General features: G+C 32.2%; 1 protein-coding gene and 1 long non-coding RNA gene across 2 annotated transcripts in view; both read right to left on the reverse strand.

Annotated features, from left to right (window-relative positions):
- The window catches only part of LOC127840808 (uncharacterized), a 251389-nt gene that overhangs the window by 223794 nt on the left and 10347 nt on the right, over nt 1–17248 (reverse strand). Inside the window, exons 7-11 of the mRNA XM_052369227.1 lie at nt 16836–17045; nt 16515–16539; nt 16029–16123; nt 14541–14600; nt 13985–14015 (exon numbers count right to left, since the gene is read on the reverse strand). Coding sequence (XP_052225187.1) covers nt 13985–14015; nt 14541–14600; nt 16029–16123; nt 16515–16539; nt 16836–17045 — 421 coding nt within the window. The remainder of the gene's footprint in view (nt 1–13984; nt 14016–14540; nt 14601–16028; nt 16124–16514; nt 16540–16835; nt 17046–17248) is intronic.
- Nucleotides 3744–8806, reverse strand: LOC127840813 (uncharacterized). The gene is made up of 3 exons (XR_008030559.1): nt 8708–8806; nt 6551–7021; nt 3744–4427 (listed from the first exon to the last, which is right to left on the reverse strand). It is a non-coding gene; the product is annotated as an uncharacterized LOC127840813 (long non-coding RNA).

The following is a 17248-nucleotide window of genomic DNA, read 5'->3' on the forward strand; positions in this document are numbered from 1 at the left end:
TTTTATGTATATGCCCTTAGGTAAGCCTAACAGCGTATTAATTTTAGCAAATTCTATGAAATATTTTGATCAAAATTCTATTATTTTACTATCATAGCATTATTAATAATGTCCAAAATTCAAGTATTTTATTGTTAATACTTTTCAATGAACGATTTATTAATAATTTCAAATTTATATATAAACATTACTATTACTATTCATTACGTTGCGCTATGGTGAAAGATGTATTTATAATTTAAATTTATTTATAATTTTAATATTGTGTAACATCATGTATATTATTGAATATACATTACTAAACATGATTTCAAGAATATATTTCATGCTCAAGTATTATAACAGCATTAATATGGCCGTTTAGTTTGGGATACACTTTTTGCGAGACAAGATGTCTTTACATGGTGCACATCATGATTATATTAAGTTGTCAGGAAATTGCCAGATAAACGACTTTGTTCTGATCCGAATGCTATGTTCGAATTGACATTTGACCTGTCAATATGACCTTCAACTTTGGCTAACGATAACAATATTATGCCTTACACGCATTGCTGCAACTTAGCAGTGGCATGTTATTTTAAATTATGCTAGATAAAATTACATTCTCCACGCATGTGAAATTGACCTTAAATTGTGGCCCTTAGTATTTAATCCGAGACGATCATTAATGTCGTCACCACATCGTGAAGCTGTGTTAATAAAAAAAACAACGTAAAATAACAATGCAGACAGGTCCGGTGGTAAAATTCACACGCAATCGCTCGGGCACAGACGTGCTTGTTGCTTTTTCAAGCAATTTGTCTGATCAAACGACGTTATATTTTAGTTGTGTTCCACAAACAAAATACATGTTTGCTCTACATTTTCGCTTCTTAAAGTGTAAGATTTTAATTGTACAATGTCGTCGTATGTATTAATGATTTCAACTAACAAACACAAAGGCAGACCATTTTTATAACTTTGTTTTAGTAAACCTTTAATGATGATTAATTGTTGATTAAATTACGGCGACCCTATTTTGTTTTACGCTTGATTTTGCCATTTTTCCGGGTAAAATTTGTTAAACAAGGGGGCGCATGAAACACAAACGATTCTGGCATGTAACGATGAGGTGGTCTATAGCCTTAACCAACATTGGTTAAAATAATCGCCACTGTGTGACGTAAGTATTCCGTGCATAAAACTAGCATTATAAGAAACAAGTCAACTACTTTTCAAAATGAGTTTTTATCATATTGTAGTAACATAGGCAACGAAGTTTAACTACTTGCGTAATTTAACACCGTCGTTGCCGTCGTTATTTTGTGACTAAATACCTTTTGATTTGGTTTAGTCCCCGTGTGATTATTGGTGTTGTTCCGTTTTATAGTATGGTTAGGTATGTGGTTGTAGCAAGATCGAGGGCTCGTGCACCGTCATACCCAATCTGAGACGTACATATAGCTTTAACCTTGATAAGTGTGAACAAAACACAAACACGTGGTGACATGATTCAAATGTATGTTATTAGTGTTTGGCAACAATTAGAATGAAGCCGTACTATATTCTTTACATATTATGGGCCTTGGAGCGCGTACTAGTGTGACATTAAAACAACGCATGAGTTCTCACATGGAAACAAAGATGCAAAAAGCATGTTATACACACTCTTTAAATATGTAATAATGCAAACGATAGAACTCGAGAAATTTGATTAGACATGAAGTTATTCACTGCCTTTATAAACAAAAAGGTACAGCCATAAACATAAAAAGATCAACAATGAGATCGCCGTCTTTTAAAGTTACACTAAATGGAAACGAAGATGTTTTTTTCGTATGCAATCTGAACATATAGATTTATGCTCCTTAACACGAAAAACTATCGAAGATCGACGATTGGTAGAATAGTGTTCAGAAAATTATTATCTATAAATATTGAGTGTTGTCTTAAGTTTTTTATTATGAAATTACACGTGTAGGGGATCTTTTCTTTGCTATACAGAAATGAACGTCTGGAATCAGCCAAATCTCCTCCGGTAACCCCGGTTTTCCGCTGTATGGATGTATAACGTTGCGTTATATACTATAATAGGGATATGAACAAGGTAGAAAAAACGCTGTTATGGCGTGTACACATAATGAATAAAATTAACTATATTATTTTATTGAATCGCTCAGAAGAGCTTTAACATGTCTAGGTAGAAGAGCTATAACATGTCTAGGTTTATATTTTAATCGCTAACAAACGAATTTGTTTTGTGAAAAAGAGCGGTTATAAAGAACTTAATCGCATCTAGTCAAAATCAGAACTAGAAAAGCACCTCTAGCAGTGAGAGGGGTTATGCTTTTTCATGGGTTTTCCTTAACTTAATGACTGTTAGTTTTCACTTACGTACACGTTTCCATGTTAAGCAGGTTTACTAGTCTTAAGTGCTCATGCTTTCGCTATATACTGCAAACAGCCCTTTTTAAATCCAATGTTAGGGCTACATTGCCATAATGGTTATGTTAAGCCGAATCATCACACTAGTGATGTTGATGGTTCAGAAATCTAACGATAAGATCCTCATATTTCATACTGTATTTATTAATTATTTCCTTTAAACAATAATTGAAAATGCAAAAAATTCAGGTACTGCGAAATAATTAGCCCAAACTTATTAGGTTAGATAGATATTTGATTACTGATAAGTTTAAATGAATATTTCGCATATCAATAGCACAATAAAACAGTTATACTATGAAATAATACAGAACAGTATTATATTTTTGTTACAAGAAATATGTCATGTTCCAACTTTATTTCTCATTTACATTAAGGAAATTCTTAAAAAATACATTTAGTTAATTTGGTTATTTAATTGATGATAAATATTTTCTTTCGATATAATATATTGAAATAAGTTTCTAAATATAATAAGAAAATACATATGTGAATGTTAACAGGAGAAAAATTATTTGTTTCTTTCTTTTTTTTAACATTGCTTAAAAACTCAATGGAGTCAACTGTATAAAAATCGATGTAGGTAATAGAATAGAAATAAGAAAATCTTACTGAGAAATATAGCCTTAATTAGTACCCCGTGAATTTTAAATTTGTCATCGATTAGCATCAAATTAAGAAATGAATGTAAACAATTCCTATTATATTTGATCTTGGAAAACGAACAGTATGTTCAATTATATACACATTTAAATACAAAACGGTTTGCTAAACGTTATTATGAATTTGTAATCTTGGATGTTATTCATCAATGTATGTAAATATGAAATGTCCTTAAAAAAGACAATAGGCACTGATAAAATATTTAGGTGGTATGCTCTAAATATATTTAAATACATAAGTTGTTATATATCATGATACTCCGGCGTGTATCCAGTTTAGCCTTTGGGAAGTATTTGAACACATTTTGTAGAATACAAAAATTGTGTCCTATTTGTAGTACGATCTACTATTTAAATCCACGCGATAAGAGTTAGTTAAAACGTATTTTAAGTGTTTTAAGCACTAATACAATCACATATTAAGCTCTTTCTATTTTACTATTTCTATTTCGCATATGGCGTTCCAACTAAAATAGTTTTACATGTTTATGGTTTTTAAAATACAGCATCCTCATACTTATAAGAACAAACAGACACAATCGTGTACGATAGGTTAAATACTATTAGTATGTTACAGGCGTACACGCAGACTCTAACTTATCAATTGTATAATAGAATCAAAATTCGGACAAATAAGCCGCTTGAGAGGTTTTTTCTCACGCGTTTGACTTTATAATATAAACTTCCAAATTCCGTTGAATAATCAACGAACTTATTATATATACCGAGTTCTTAATAATGTAGCTTGAAAAGATGTGTTACTGAAACAACAGTTTATGTTCCATGTGCACTATTAATGCGAGTCTACATTTTCTTTATATCATAAACGAGTACTTTACACGTATCCTACTCAACGGTGTTGAGCTCAAGCCAAGACATATACACATACCGAATCATTTCGTTATATAAGGCAAAATAGTCAAAATAATATACATTGATTGCTCTGCGGGTAATTCGTAGTTGTTCCCTTACACTGAGTATGATATTATAAATTTTCTACTTTAATTTCAAAGGTAGTAAAGCCTTCTTTTGTACTCTCAATGCTTTTAAGATCGTTATAATAAACACGTTCCTTATCGTAATGTTTTTCAGCTGGAAATACATCATGCAATACCAAGTTGCTTGAGGACTGTAGCTGTATTATGAAACGGACTTCGTCTATAGTAGCTTGTATTGTCTTAATTGTTTGAAGACTGTAACTTAATGTTTGTGTGTCCAAATCAACAATGGTTTCTTTTTTGAGAGTTTCAAAAAATGTCTTCATGGACTGTTTTGCCTCTTCCAATGCACTGTTCATGTCAGCCACCGAAATGACCAGACTGATGTGTCTGTCTTCAGCTACAAACAAGGATAGTCGATAAGTAGTGCAATCGTAAACCTGTTAAATATTTATTTGTGCTGAAATTATATACTTAAAGAACATGAAAACAAGGTAAATTCAAAAATCAAATTTATTTCTTTTTAGCGTGTCGTTATTTTTTGTCTGTTACGAAACACCAAGAGAGATTCCCGATTTATCAAACTTGTCCGTTGATTTCAACATGATACAAAGAATCCTGAAAAAATGTGTATATTAGGTTAGTTCGCGATTATATATAATAATTTGAAGATGTCCGTCATGTTACGCGGAATGACAAATCAAATCAACTTTTGTGGTAAAAACTTATCAGATTACACACAAAGATCTTCACACTTAGACCATATCTATCTATATAGGACTTTCTAGGCCTTATCAGCAATGATTTTGAATAAGTGACAGTGGTATATGAACATCAAACGTTAATTAATAAAGTAAATATAAGATTCATATAAATTACTTTGTCTTGCCAATTTATTTCTAATTCATTCATAGGGAATAAATGTGTGTTCCAATTTACAAATCCATTTCATGTGACTTACAAATTAATGCATATGTAAACCGAAAAACTGACACTTTGTCGCCGTAAAATTATTGTATGTATACACAAGTCAAAAGTATTTAATCAAAAACACCTCGAATGTGGTTTGAAGTGACACCTACACAAATCCTATAAACGCTTTTATCCTTATGAAAACAAATATTTGACTAAGCGGTTAACAAATTAATACAATTGTTTTACGTTATAATTATTATTTCAAAGGTATAATACGTTGAAAGGAACTGATGAATGTTGTTTAAGATCACATTTATAGTTATTGACATAGTAATTACACTAAAGTGAGATCTGGTTAAAATCGATGAAATGTATTTCTTGAACAGTTTAATATCAATTAACATTCAAATAGAGTATTGGCGCGTGTTATAAATAAAGTATCGATGCGTGTTATCAATTTATTATAAAAACGTTTAACATATATATTAACAAACTTTATTTACCACTGAAACAAAAAAAATGAAATAGAGCGAAAATGGCAAGAGATTTGAACATTTTGGTTTTTCGTACAAATTCTTTGCTCACTCATTAAACATGCGTGGCTCTCATATTACTTTTATATTCCATGTTTACAATAACAACAGTGACCTATTTTATGAACGCTTAACACATTTATTAAAAGCCGTAGTACAGTGCTCCCCACACGGCCTATGCACTTTATCCCCTTCCAATGGCCTTTAGGTCCCTTGGATGATAGACTTTGGTTCAAATATTTTTGATCAAATCATATAACGTGTTTTTTGAGTTCGGAGGGGTAAAGCGATAGTGTCCGAGGAAAAACCTTTACGATACTGCTACCACTTTCCCGCCGACCTACAACATTTCTGATCGGACAGCCGTGTAGAAAGTCAACACATTTTCATGGCTTTCTAGCTGAAAAACATTACGATAAACAATTTGACCGTCGAATTGTGTAATACCTAGATATCACCATCTTACTGATAAGCTTTACCAACTTACGAATCTGCTCACTAGATGTCTGATTAATATGCATAAATACTGGGTTATTCAGAATGTAGATAAGCGTGTCTATGAAATTGTTCATTTCATCATCGGTCATACTCAAGGTAGGGATATGCCTTAACCCTCTGCAAGGATCCCTGACCTAAAAAACGACATAATAGTTGATAACGTTTTGTTGCACCATGCTTATTGCATAATACGGTGGTGCAGACGTATATCGTATGCTTGGGAATCTGTTAGTACCACTAGGAACAGCAGAGAGAAATTTCATGCAAATGTATAATACCGGAACAAAGAATTATTTATGTTAAAATCGAAAGATCTTCTGATTAATTTTATTTTGGTCGTTAAGAAATAAAATTAGTTTCGATTAAACCGAGTATATATATATACAAGATTATAACGATTTAAATATTATACGGAAATAAGTCATTGTGTGGTTAAGTTCTTTAAAAAAAATGACCTCCGTATTTACATGCAGCAAAAATAATGTATGTGCCTTCGTGCATGTATTACTACGCTGCGATAAATCTACTTTGAAATGACGTTGAAATCTCACGCAGTTTATAATAAAATTTATTAAACCATTAAAATCCGTTTCAGCAGCTGAGGTTGCGTTAGTATAACCATCTGTCGGCATAAAACACTTTGCAATCGTCCATGCAAAGGTACACCATTTTTAGAGTCCGTGCTTTTCCAGTACGATCCCCGAAAACGATGTGTATCAATTATAATCACAGAGACCATGTGTAGGGCATGGTCGACGTTGCAGGCTTGGTCCATTGTGGAATGAACATATTTTGTGGTGTAAATGACACAGTTTTTAAGTGGGACATGGAAGAAGATTATGAGTTTGACATTGATTGCAGGTTGTGCTTGATGCTAGCCTCTTTGAATACTGAATACTTTGCGGTATGTCCTTCTGAAAAGCATCCATCTCTGATTCCACCACCTTCTTAGAATGATGCGAACACTATTTTGTGCTAAGGAGCATTTCATCTAATTGCCATATCCGTTGTTAGCTAATAAATCTTTAAAATCTGCCATTTTGTTTGTCTGTAATAAAAATAGGTAAACAATAGCATATAAATTAGTGCCTATTGCAAATTAATTATCTCCTACAAACTTTGTATTTTACTATTATCTCTGAAACGAATGTGTATTCAACTAAAATAGTAATCATTTTAAGATACTACAAACAAATTTTATTAACCAGGTTTTCCGAAGGACAAAACTGGTTATTAGATTGGTGAATGTCGGCGGGAGGGCGGGCGGAACAAGCTTGTCCGGACCATAAATACGTCGTTCATTGTGAGATTTTAAAATCTTTTTTCCAATTCGTTCACCATCATTGGACGGTGTGAGATGCGAAAGAATTACGTCGATTTATGCAACGTCAATGTCACTCTTTGAGTTCAAAGGTAAAAAATGGTCAAAAATGATCTTGTCCGGGCCGTTACTATGTCATTCATTGTGAGATTTTAAAATTACTCGGTACATATGTTCACAATAATTTGTCGGTGTGCCATGCGAAAGAATTACTTCAATATCTCCAAGGTCAAGGTCGCCACGACTTAAAATAGATGGTATTTGACACAAGGGGGTAACCAGAAACAATCAGTATCAATGCACATGTTGAATTGTCTCCCTTTTTCAGACTTTAAAAAAAATTGAAATCAAGGTCGCCACGACTTAAATAGATTGAATTTGACACAAGGGGGGGAGATAGGAACAATTAGTAACAATGCACATTTTGAATTGTTTCCCTTTATCAGACTTTTTTTTTCAAATTGAAAACTTGTTGACAATTGTGTCCCTTGTTTTAATGTTTGGCATTCACTCCGTTCATACAGACCACTATAATTGAATGAAATAAATACGTTAATAAAACAATGATAAACACTTTAGCACTCTACATGTTCACAGAGTCCAAAAATGAACACACATTCGACTTTATACTGGCACAGCTACAAGAATCATCACGGACCAATGAAATCATGTTTTGACCATGAGGATATGTAACTTATTTATTTTGTGAACATCATGCAAAATAAAGCAGTGTTGCACACACATTTAGAACGCACGTCAACTGCAAAAAAATTAAGGCCACTTTGTAAGTGCTTCAGATATAATCAAGGACAATATATAGATTGATCGGTGTTTAAGTCGTTATTTTGGTGTTTTGCGTTCAATATCACAAATGCAGCTTCGTGTAATTTGTGTTGGGTTTGCCTTTTTTGGACATTTGAGTGCGTTCCAAACAGTGCCGGGCGAAATTAACCTAAAATGTTCTGAATATTTAACAGCCAATTGAACAGTGTTTGTTTTTAAAGATAATCCATATTATTTATTTATAAACTATAATCTTCAATTACATACACTACGGTACAAACAATATTTCTGCTGTTTTCCATATTAAATAGATTAAAAAAGTCATGTGGAGCAGAGCCCTTAAAATACATTTTATTTAAAGATACGGCGATGATGTTGATAATTGTAATTTTGTTAAAAGTCTTCTTTTTCTAATCAGTCTGAGCTATAATTACATCTGAACAGGTGCGTTTTGCAATTATACATTATATATCATAATAATATATCTTTAAAAGAGTTAGCGTGTCAACATTTGGTTTATTTCTAAGTCTAATCGATATATTTACGTCTTGCATGCATTTAATGTTCGCACACAATATTAAACATGTTATCCTTTAATATAATTCGATTTAATATTAGTAAGTCACGTACCTAAGAGATGACACACACGGACATCCGATTGTATAACAAATGCTCGTCTACCATCAAATGACACTTGGTAAGCTGCACAATCTACGGTTTCAAAACTTGCTTGCATATTTGTGATATCGTTTTCACAATCTGCCGGGTAAACTTTATCGCACAGGTGTGATTAAGTATTAAGGTAGACAATATTTCTGGGTTAAGCCTACTTTAGGGTGCGTTAAATGCAGTTAATTTAACAAAAAGTGTTTTTAAATTCAGTATATTTTGTTTTTTAAATTATTTCCAATTTTGAACAACAAAATGAATTTCATCTTTATCGTAACAAATGCGAAATTCCTAGACATAGTTAATTATAACGTCAACATTGACCAGAACTATGTTTGAGGACTTTTAGTGGGGTTTAAGAAACGAGGTGCATTTCTGTTTCTTAAATGACGGAAAACGTATCAATAAAATGTGATGCTTGCGTAAGAGTTGAGAATTAAATCATGTACTTCTGACGGTGAAAATGGGATTAATGGTATGCAGAATTTGTGTCAAGAAATGATGTAATGATACGTTCTTTTGTTGCTTATACCCATGTATTGCGCCAACCTACTATATTGCACAATACTTGCGTATCTAAAGAATGGCTTTTCTAGTATTCTAAAGAAGTACAGGTTTGCATTGGTACACTTTACCAGGCCACGTAATCCATTTCATGGAAAAAATAAAATCTTACCATTGATCTCTTGCTTTTATTTATCAAACGGGATAACAATCCGTAAAGGCACATACTTTGTGTACAATTGTATTATTTAAAAAAACAGTTCGACTTCAGAACGGTAAAGGATAAATAGTTTAATTAAATAGGAATAGTTATGCATTTTTATTTTGAATATGAAAGTATATAATAATATAACAAAATTTAATAATACATCTTTTAGATACGGCAAGCCTTTCGACTGATTATGAATGAAGCTAGCTACAGACAATAATCAACACTCCGAGTATGTTTTAACATGTATTTTAATACATGTAAGTATTAGAGAGATCAAAATGTTACATTGTACGCCCAAGAAAAATACGAATGAATCACCATCACTTCTTTTGTAATGACGGAAGAGAAGTGAACATGCATTTAATAAATCGTTACAAGGCGATTACAACAGTTAAACGAATGGTTTGCGGAGTTTCATGTTGTAGAATCTTTTGTTCAGTAGTGCAGATGTAAAAATGTATCTTGGCATCAATAAAATGATCAGATGCTATCAAACGTTCATATCCTTCAAATACTTTTTTAACAACATATGTTACGTTAAAGACGCCAGATTCTTGAGTTATATAATAAAAAAATAACTATAAATGTTACACATGGCATACATATACGGATGTATTAATGTTGCATTAATGATAAATTTAATAAATAACTCATGGTAAATAAATAACTACTATGCTTCTGTTGAAAATAAACGGAGGCCATACATTTTCAGGTTGTTGATCAGGTCAAATTTTACAATTAAAACGCTATTATTTCTATTATTCAAAAAATGTCCGAGACAACTTGGCGAAAACCCAGAGCAAACTGATCAGGTTATCTTTCACTGGTATTATCTACTTGATAATCTCTAACGTATCTCTTTGTATCTAACGTCCAGTTGTGTGTTTATTTTCTGCTTTTTTTCAAATGCATATTGCAAATAGTTAATTATACATAATGCATTAACCGTTTGGTGATCAATATCCATTGCAATTGAACAATAAAACAATTATAACATTTGAAAGTTAAGGAATAATACATTAAAACAAAGCGAGGCACATATGCCTTGCTCACAATTCGTTGACAGAATGAAATTGAGATTTTCATACGCTATTTGCGAAGTTACGCATTTGCCCCAAATGAACTTAACCTTCAAGAACATATGAATTGTGTGCGATGTATTTTCCAAATTAACCTGAAGTATATCACATTATCGTCTTTGTTATGCAATAACAGGTACAATAACCACGGGTGGACAATTTATTCGATAGTTATGTATAAAAAGTGTTAAAACATACCAGAACCATTGCATTAACTTTTCTACATACAATAAGGGTTCTGCATATACTTAACAAACGTAATACCTCTGGCCGTTTAATAATTTATATCCATAAACAAGTAAATGGACAGATATCAAAGTTTTGTTTTTCTATTTCAATAATTTGAACTGAATTCGATCCAAATAGATTCTCTAAAGTTCGTTTCAATGCCCTCTCTGTATACATTATACAAAGCTACTCCGTCGGTCTCATGTAGTGGTCTGTCAGTAGGTCACCTGAATGTGATTGAAATACTTTAAGAACGTCATCAATCTATTAAAAATTAATACACACATAACAAACAACCTTACCCCAACCCCTCCTCCCAAGGAGGAGAAAAGCTACAGACAACATTTAAGCACGTTTACAAAGGGCAATTACCATGCAATTATGGTAGATACAATTATGTTTCTTGTTCATTGCACCGACCTTCAAATACAATATGCACCTACGAAGTTTAATGTTGATACCTCAGAAGTTTTCTATGCCCTGAACAAGGAACTCAAGGGCCGCACGAACGGCGACTCAAACAATGTTATTCCAACGTATACCCTTTTATATGGTATTGTGATGGAATATAATAACTATGTGATTTGTATGTAGTCATCATCACAGTTTTTAGCGATGGCCAGTTCCAGCATTGCGATCGAACTGAGATGTTCCGATGAAACGGTGTCAATCATATCAATATCAGCCATTACCTTCACATGAAATAACTTTATTTTGTTCTTAAAACGTACTGTTTATCAAAACTTTAGAATGAAATCAGAACAGATTATATTGTTGTCATGTTTTGTGTCTAGAGTTTAAATGACAAAACGTTATATGTCCTAAGATTTTTTCATAGTATAAATGTATATTCATGTTCATACAACTTGCGCTTAATCTGTTTCCGAAAAAAGAGATAGTAAGCATGTGTGAACAATGTCAAAGTAATTGCCATGTAATCTTGAATAACGTTTTAAGTTTTTAATACCTCTTCGCTTTAAGTTAGATCGGTTCATACACTACATGAACGATACGGAAATAAAAGAAAATAATGTATTGTCACAAATGTCAGACAAAAATGTTGATAAACCGTAATATGACCTCTTAAGTCATAAACATAGAATGGTAATTCGCCGCCTGAATAGTTAAGAAAAACGATTATAAATCCTTTATTATTCGCAACGTACTATTTCAATAGAGAAAGTTTTATTTCATATGACGCAAACCTTAATTCATTCAGCACATTGATTTCAAAATTACTGATTTAATTTGCTATTTTAATCTGCATTTAAAGAGTAACATGCATTCGTTTGAGAGTTGAATTCTATTAATTAAACGAGAGATTAAATATATTAACTTAAAATCCAGAAATAAACATAGAAACAAACAAACTATTATGTATGCATTTTTTCATAATCTATTATGGTGCTATTGCAGCCATCACAGAATGTCGATTGCAGTGGTATGCCACAACTTCATTTGCATGTCCATACAAGTTCTATTATATCTGCGGTAGATAAATCAAAATTTATGCATGATACTTTTAAAAAAGATAATGAAATAAAAATCTTTTATTAATTATGTTCGAATAATGTAAAATACGATAAAGCAAATATCAATAACCAGTAGTTAAATTTGCATTAAGTATTCATTGTCAATGATTTAAACAAAGAAATAATATGAATATATATTAACAGAACACATATTTTATTCACTTAAGCATTTTACAGCTCTTTGTGATTAATATTATAATACATTCATACATGCGTTAAAAAGGTATTAAGGATAATAATGCATAATGCGTGAGGGTATTGTATGTTTATATACACAGTGAATTGAGAATGTAAACCATATGCTAACAAAAATCAGTGGAAAAAGGGCACACAAAATCACATTTATTGAATAATAGACTGCACTTGTAAGCAAAAATCAGCGTTAACAGGCAAATACACAGTACATTCATTTCATATAAACGGTTCATAAATTACAATAATAAGCGTTAATTTAAAGAAAGATACAATTATCTCTTTTATTAAAAAAATGTTATACAGTAAATTGCTAAGTTCATAAGGGTCCATTTATTTAAACGTTTCAAACATGTATGCATACTTGGTCTTATTGAGAAGTGTTTCGACATGTATTTGGATTTTTCTTCTAAATAAAATGGACATTTAAGTATAAAGTTATATTCGTCTTTTAAATCGTTCAGACAACATGAAATACAAATTTTTAAAATTTCTGATAATGTTATAATGTCTACCAGTTTCCATTAACAAATTATGTGACGATATACGTATTTTAGCAATCATGTTTCTATGAATTTAATGTCCATGACATCTAAATGCACAGATATTTCAAAAAGAGGTTTTAGTTTTTTATATAATAGTAATGAAGTTGATGAATCAACATTAACTCTCAACTCAGATACATACTGATCACTGTGTCTAGTCTATAAGGAATAAATGAAGCTCTCAATAATACCTGCCTCAGGAAACCACCATACATAAGATAAAACAGTTTACGAAACGAATTAAGAGAATACGTGGAATACAGTGTAGACTGCGCGATGATGGTAAGCATCATCATACTTATGGTAACATCATTGTAAAACAATATAACGGGTATCCACTAACGTTGAATCATAAGAATAAAAGTACAATTTACACAACATTTGTTAAGTCTTTCGTTTTCGCGAACTTCTCAAGACGAAAAGAACCGTTTCCTGAAACAGTACGATTTTAACACACTTTTTATACAAATACCTTCAACGGAGTTAATTAGGGTAGCATGACCACTTAATCGATAATTCAACACATTGTGATTTGCAATATATCCAATATTTAAATAATAATATACTCGTAAAAAATAGCATACCCATGTTCTATATAGCGCCACGTATGTTATATGTGTGCGCTTCTCGATGCATTCGCAACATCATCATATGTACTGGCTAGGACACTGCTAACAAAATAGGTAACATCAGTTTGCTAAGATCAATAAGAGCAAAACTTTTCAATAATGCATAAGGTTGACTTAAAAAAAAAGTTTTCAAACACATGTGGTATTCCTTATGTTTGGAAAGATCCGCAGTTCTAAATAATAACAGTCGCATTTTCTATCATAGTTATGTCTAATTAATCCCGTCCATAATGTTTGATATCCCAAAACACAATTATCTGCATTGCCAGCTCGTGATGTATTATTTAACTTAATAGTTAGAAGTTAACTACAAATTACCTTTCCGATGGAATAGGTTCGATGTCAATCACTGAAAAAAATATTTTTGATGTAGTTCATGTTATTTGTTTTCTCTTTTCTTTCTACAAATGTATTAATTATGTGTGCCATAACAACAAATTTGATGTTGCCTCCGCCTTTAGGTCGAGGGTTCTGGTAGCCATACCCACGAAGATATCTTACAAAAAATACAAAAACTGGTTATTCCAAGGTTACGTACTCGATATTGTCTTTTAATGCTAAATACGTATAGGCAATTGACCAATACAGAGCGTTTACCTAATTATGAAACCAATCAATTTCAAACTTATAACATACACAGTTATATGTACTTAAAACAAGCGCTTGACGTACGACAACATTGTTGAATTACATAATGTGAGTGACTGTTAACTGTTAATACTGTTAACAATAATATAATACTATCATAACACACTTGAATATAATATATTCAAGTGTGTTATGATAGTATTATATTATTGTTAACATTATATTTTATGAAGGTGATCGAACAAGAATAGTCCCTTTAATGAAAATCTTGACTTAATTATCTGACCTGTTAGATACTGTAAACATTTGTCGGAGATAGTAGAATCTGTGATTGAACTACCGCTATCTGTAAAAAAAGATGAGATATAATTAAATTTTCAGAATCATCATGTCAAAAACCCGTTAATAGTACCACTACTACTACTTAAACAACAGCAATAAGTAAATGTCCATGTAAACAAAAACTACTATTACTACTTCTATTACTTCTTCTTCTCCTACAACTTCTACTACTGCTGCTACTACTACTACTACTACTACTACTACTTCTACTACTACTACTACTACTACTACTACTACTACTACTACTACTACTACTACTACTACTACTACTACTACTACTACTACTATACTACTACTACGACTACTACTACTACTACTACAACTACTACTTCTACTACTACTACTACTACTTCTACTACTACTACTACTACTACTACTACTACTACTACTACTACTACTACTACTACTACTACTACTACTTCTACTACTACTACTACTACTACTACTACCACTACTATTACTACTACTACTACTACTACTACTACTACTACTACTACTACTTCTACTACTACTACTACTACTACTACTACTACTACTACTACTACTACTACTACTACTACTACTACTACAACTACTACTACTACTACTACTACTACTGCAACTACTACTACTACTACTACTACTACTACAACAACTACTGCTACTACTACTACTACTACTACTACTACTACTACTACTACTACTACTACTACTACTACTACTACTACTACTACTACTACTACTACTACTACAACTACTACTACTACTACTACTTCTACTACTACTACTACTACTACTACTATTACTACTACTACTTACTACTGCTATAACGTCTACTACCACTAGTAGTACTCCTATAACTATTGCAACTTCTACTACTACTACTACTACTTCAACACCAACAACAACAACCACCACATCCACAACCACCACCCACCAACCATCCACCCACCCTTTCACTCAAACTCACCCAAAAAACCACCCACCCAAACCCATCCATCGAATCACCCACCCAACCATCCATCCATCGAACCAACCCACCCACCCAACCTTCAAAAAAACACCCACCCAATGCCCACCCACCCACAAACACCCAACCCACCAGCACCAGCACCGCCACCACCACCACAACCACCACCACCAACACTACTACTTCTTCCACTACTACTGCTACTACTACTACTTCTACTTCTTAAAATACAACTGTTGCAACTTCTATTGCTACTGCCGCTGCTTTCTATGTGTGCTGCACCTGCTACTCCTGCTTCTTATGCTAATAATACAAACACTTTTAATATAACTATTACTTCTGATGCATATAAAATGTTGCTGACGCTTCTACTTAAACAACCAAAAATAAAGCTGTACACTTGTGAGATTAATAATTTGATATAAATGTAGGTTTACATTTATAACGTATGGCAGTTTTTTTTATGAAGCTCAACATATATACCAGAAATGTATTCTGCAGCGTCGCCAATTGAATGGTACTGCTCCATAGCCGGTTTCCCAGTGCGATTCAGGAACTCGTAATTGATTTGATGTCCCCTATGCATTTACCATCACGTGAATAGTAAAACCAGTGGAAGTACTTGTGTATTATATGCATAATCAGAATATATAATCTAGTTACTCAAAGAACTATTGGCGTATACACCGACATGTGTTCAAATTAATACATTGTAACCATTATAATGAATTCGTGCTACTAAAATAAATACTAGAATGTTCATGTATTTACCTTTGAAAAACAAAACACACAACTACGAAGATAAAATTTCCATTTAAAATGTTCTGTAGTTGTTTACATGTGTTTGATCTTTAAACAATTTAACATAATCATTATAAAAGGAGATTGACGTAAAGCGATTATTAAACCGCAATTAAGCGTCAACATAGAGTTGCTCAACAATCCAACCCAAATAATTGAATTACATACGTTTGTGCTTGCAAACCTATTTCATCTGAAAAACAACACACATAATAACATGCGTTAAAATACAAATGTAACGTACTTCTACTTTATAGGAAGACAGACAAATATAAATGATTACTTAAAACATTATTGAAAATGCGTCACTATAAACAAAACAACAATGTGACTGAGAACATGAAGAAAACGAAACGACACGCTTGATTTCAATTAGCTCTACGATATGTTTTCATGTTTCCATAAGATATGGAAGTAATTCCATGTTGATGTCGTAAATAATATTTATTAGATAAAGTGTTCTAAATCATCTGTGTACTTGTTACATACCATGTTGATTTGTTCCATCAAAAGTCAGAAAAGGTAGTGAATCAGTATGCGAATCTTGCGTGCCTTTTGGGCTAATGCATGAAATTGTTCTGTTGCTATCAATGAAGTCGTAGTGGTCTTCGTCTTGTAGTGGAATTATTTGGCGTGTATTTTCTTCCGCTCGCATTATATTCAAAGATATTGGTTCTTGCCTACTTAAGTTGTCTATCACTGCAAGTAAATTTTATATTGATGCTTTGTTTGCTGGATTTTTGTTAAATATTTACAGTTATTGGTATCTAATTGCACAAAAGGGGTACCTGTGAAAACAACACCAGTTAACGTTTTCTGAAGTTCTAAAAGTACATCTGCTCAACGATTTATAAGATAATTTCGTTTTTTGAGTACACGCAATTCTGCTTTGAGAATGTAAA

This window comes from Dreissena polymorpha, chromosome 8, assembly GCF_020536995.1.
Source record: "Dreissena polymorpha isolate Duluth1 chromosome 8, UMN_Dpol_1.0, whole genome shotgun sequence".
Classification (NCBI taxonomy): domain Eukaryota; kingdom Metazoa; phylum Mollusca; class Bivalvia; order Myida; family Dreissenidae; genus Dreissena; species Dreissena polymorpha.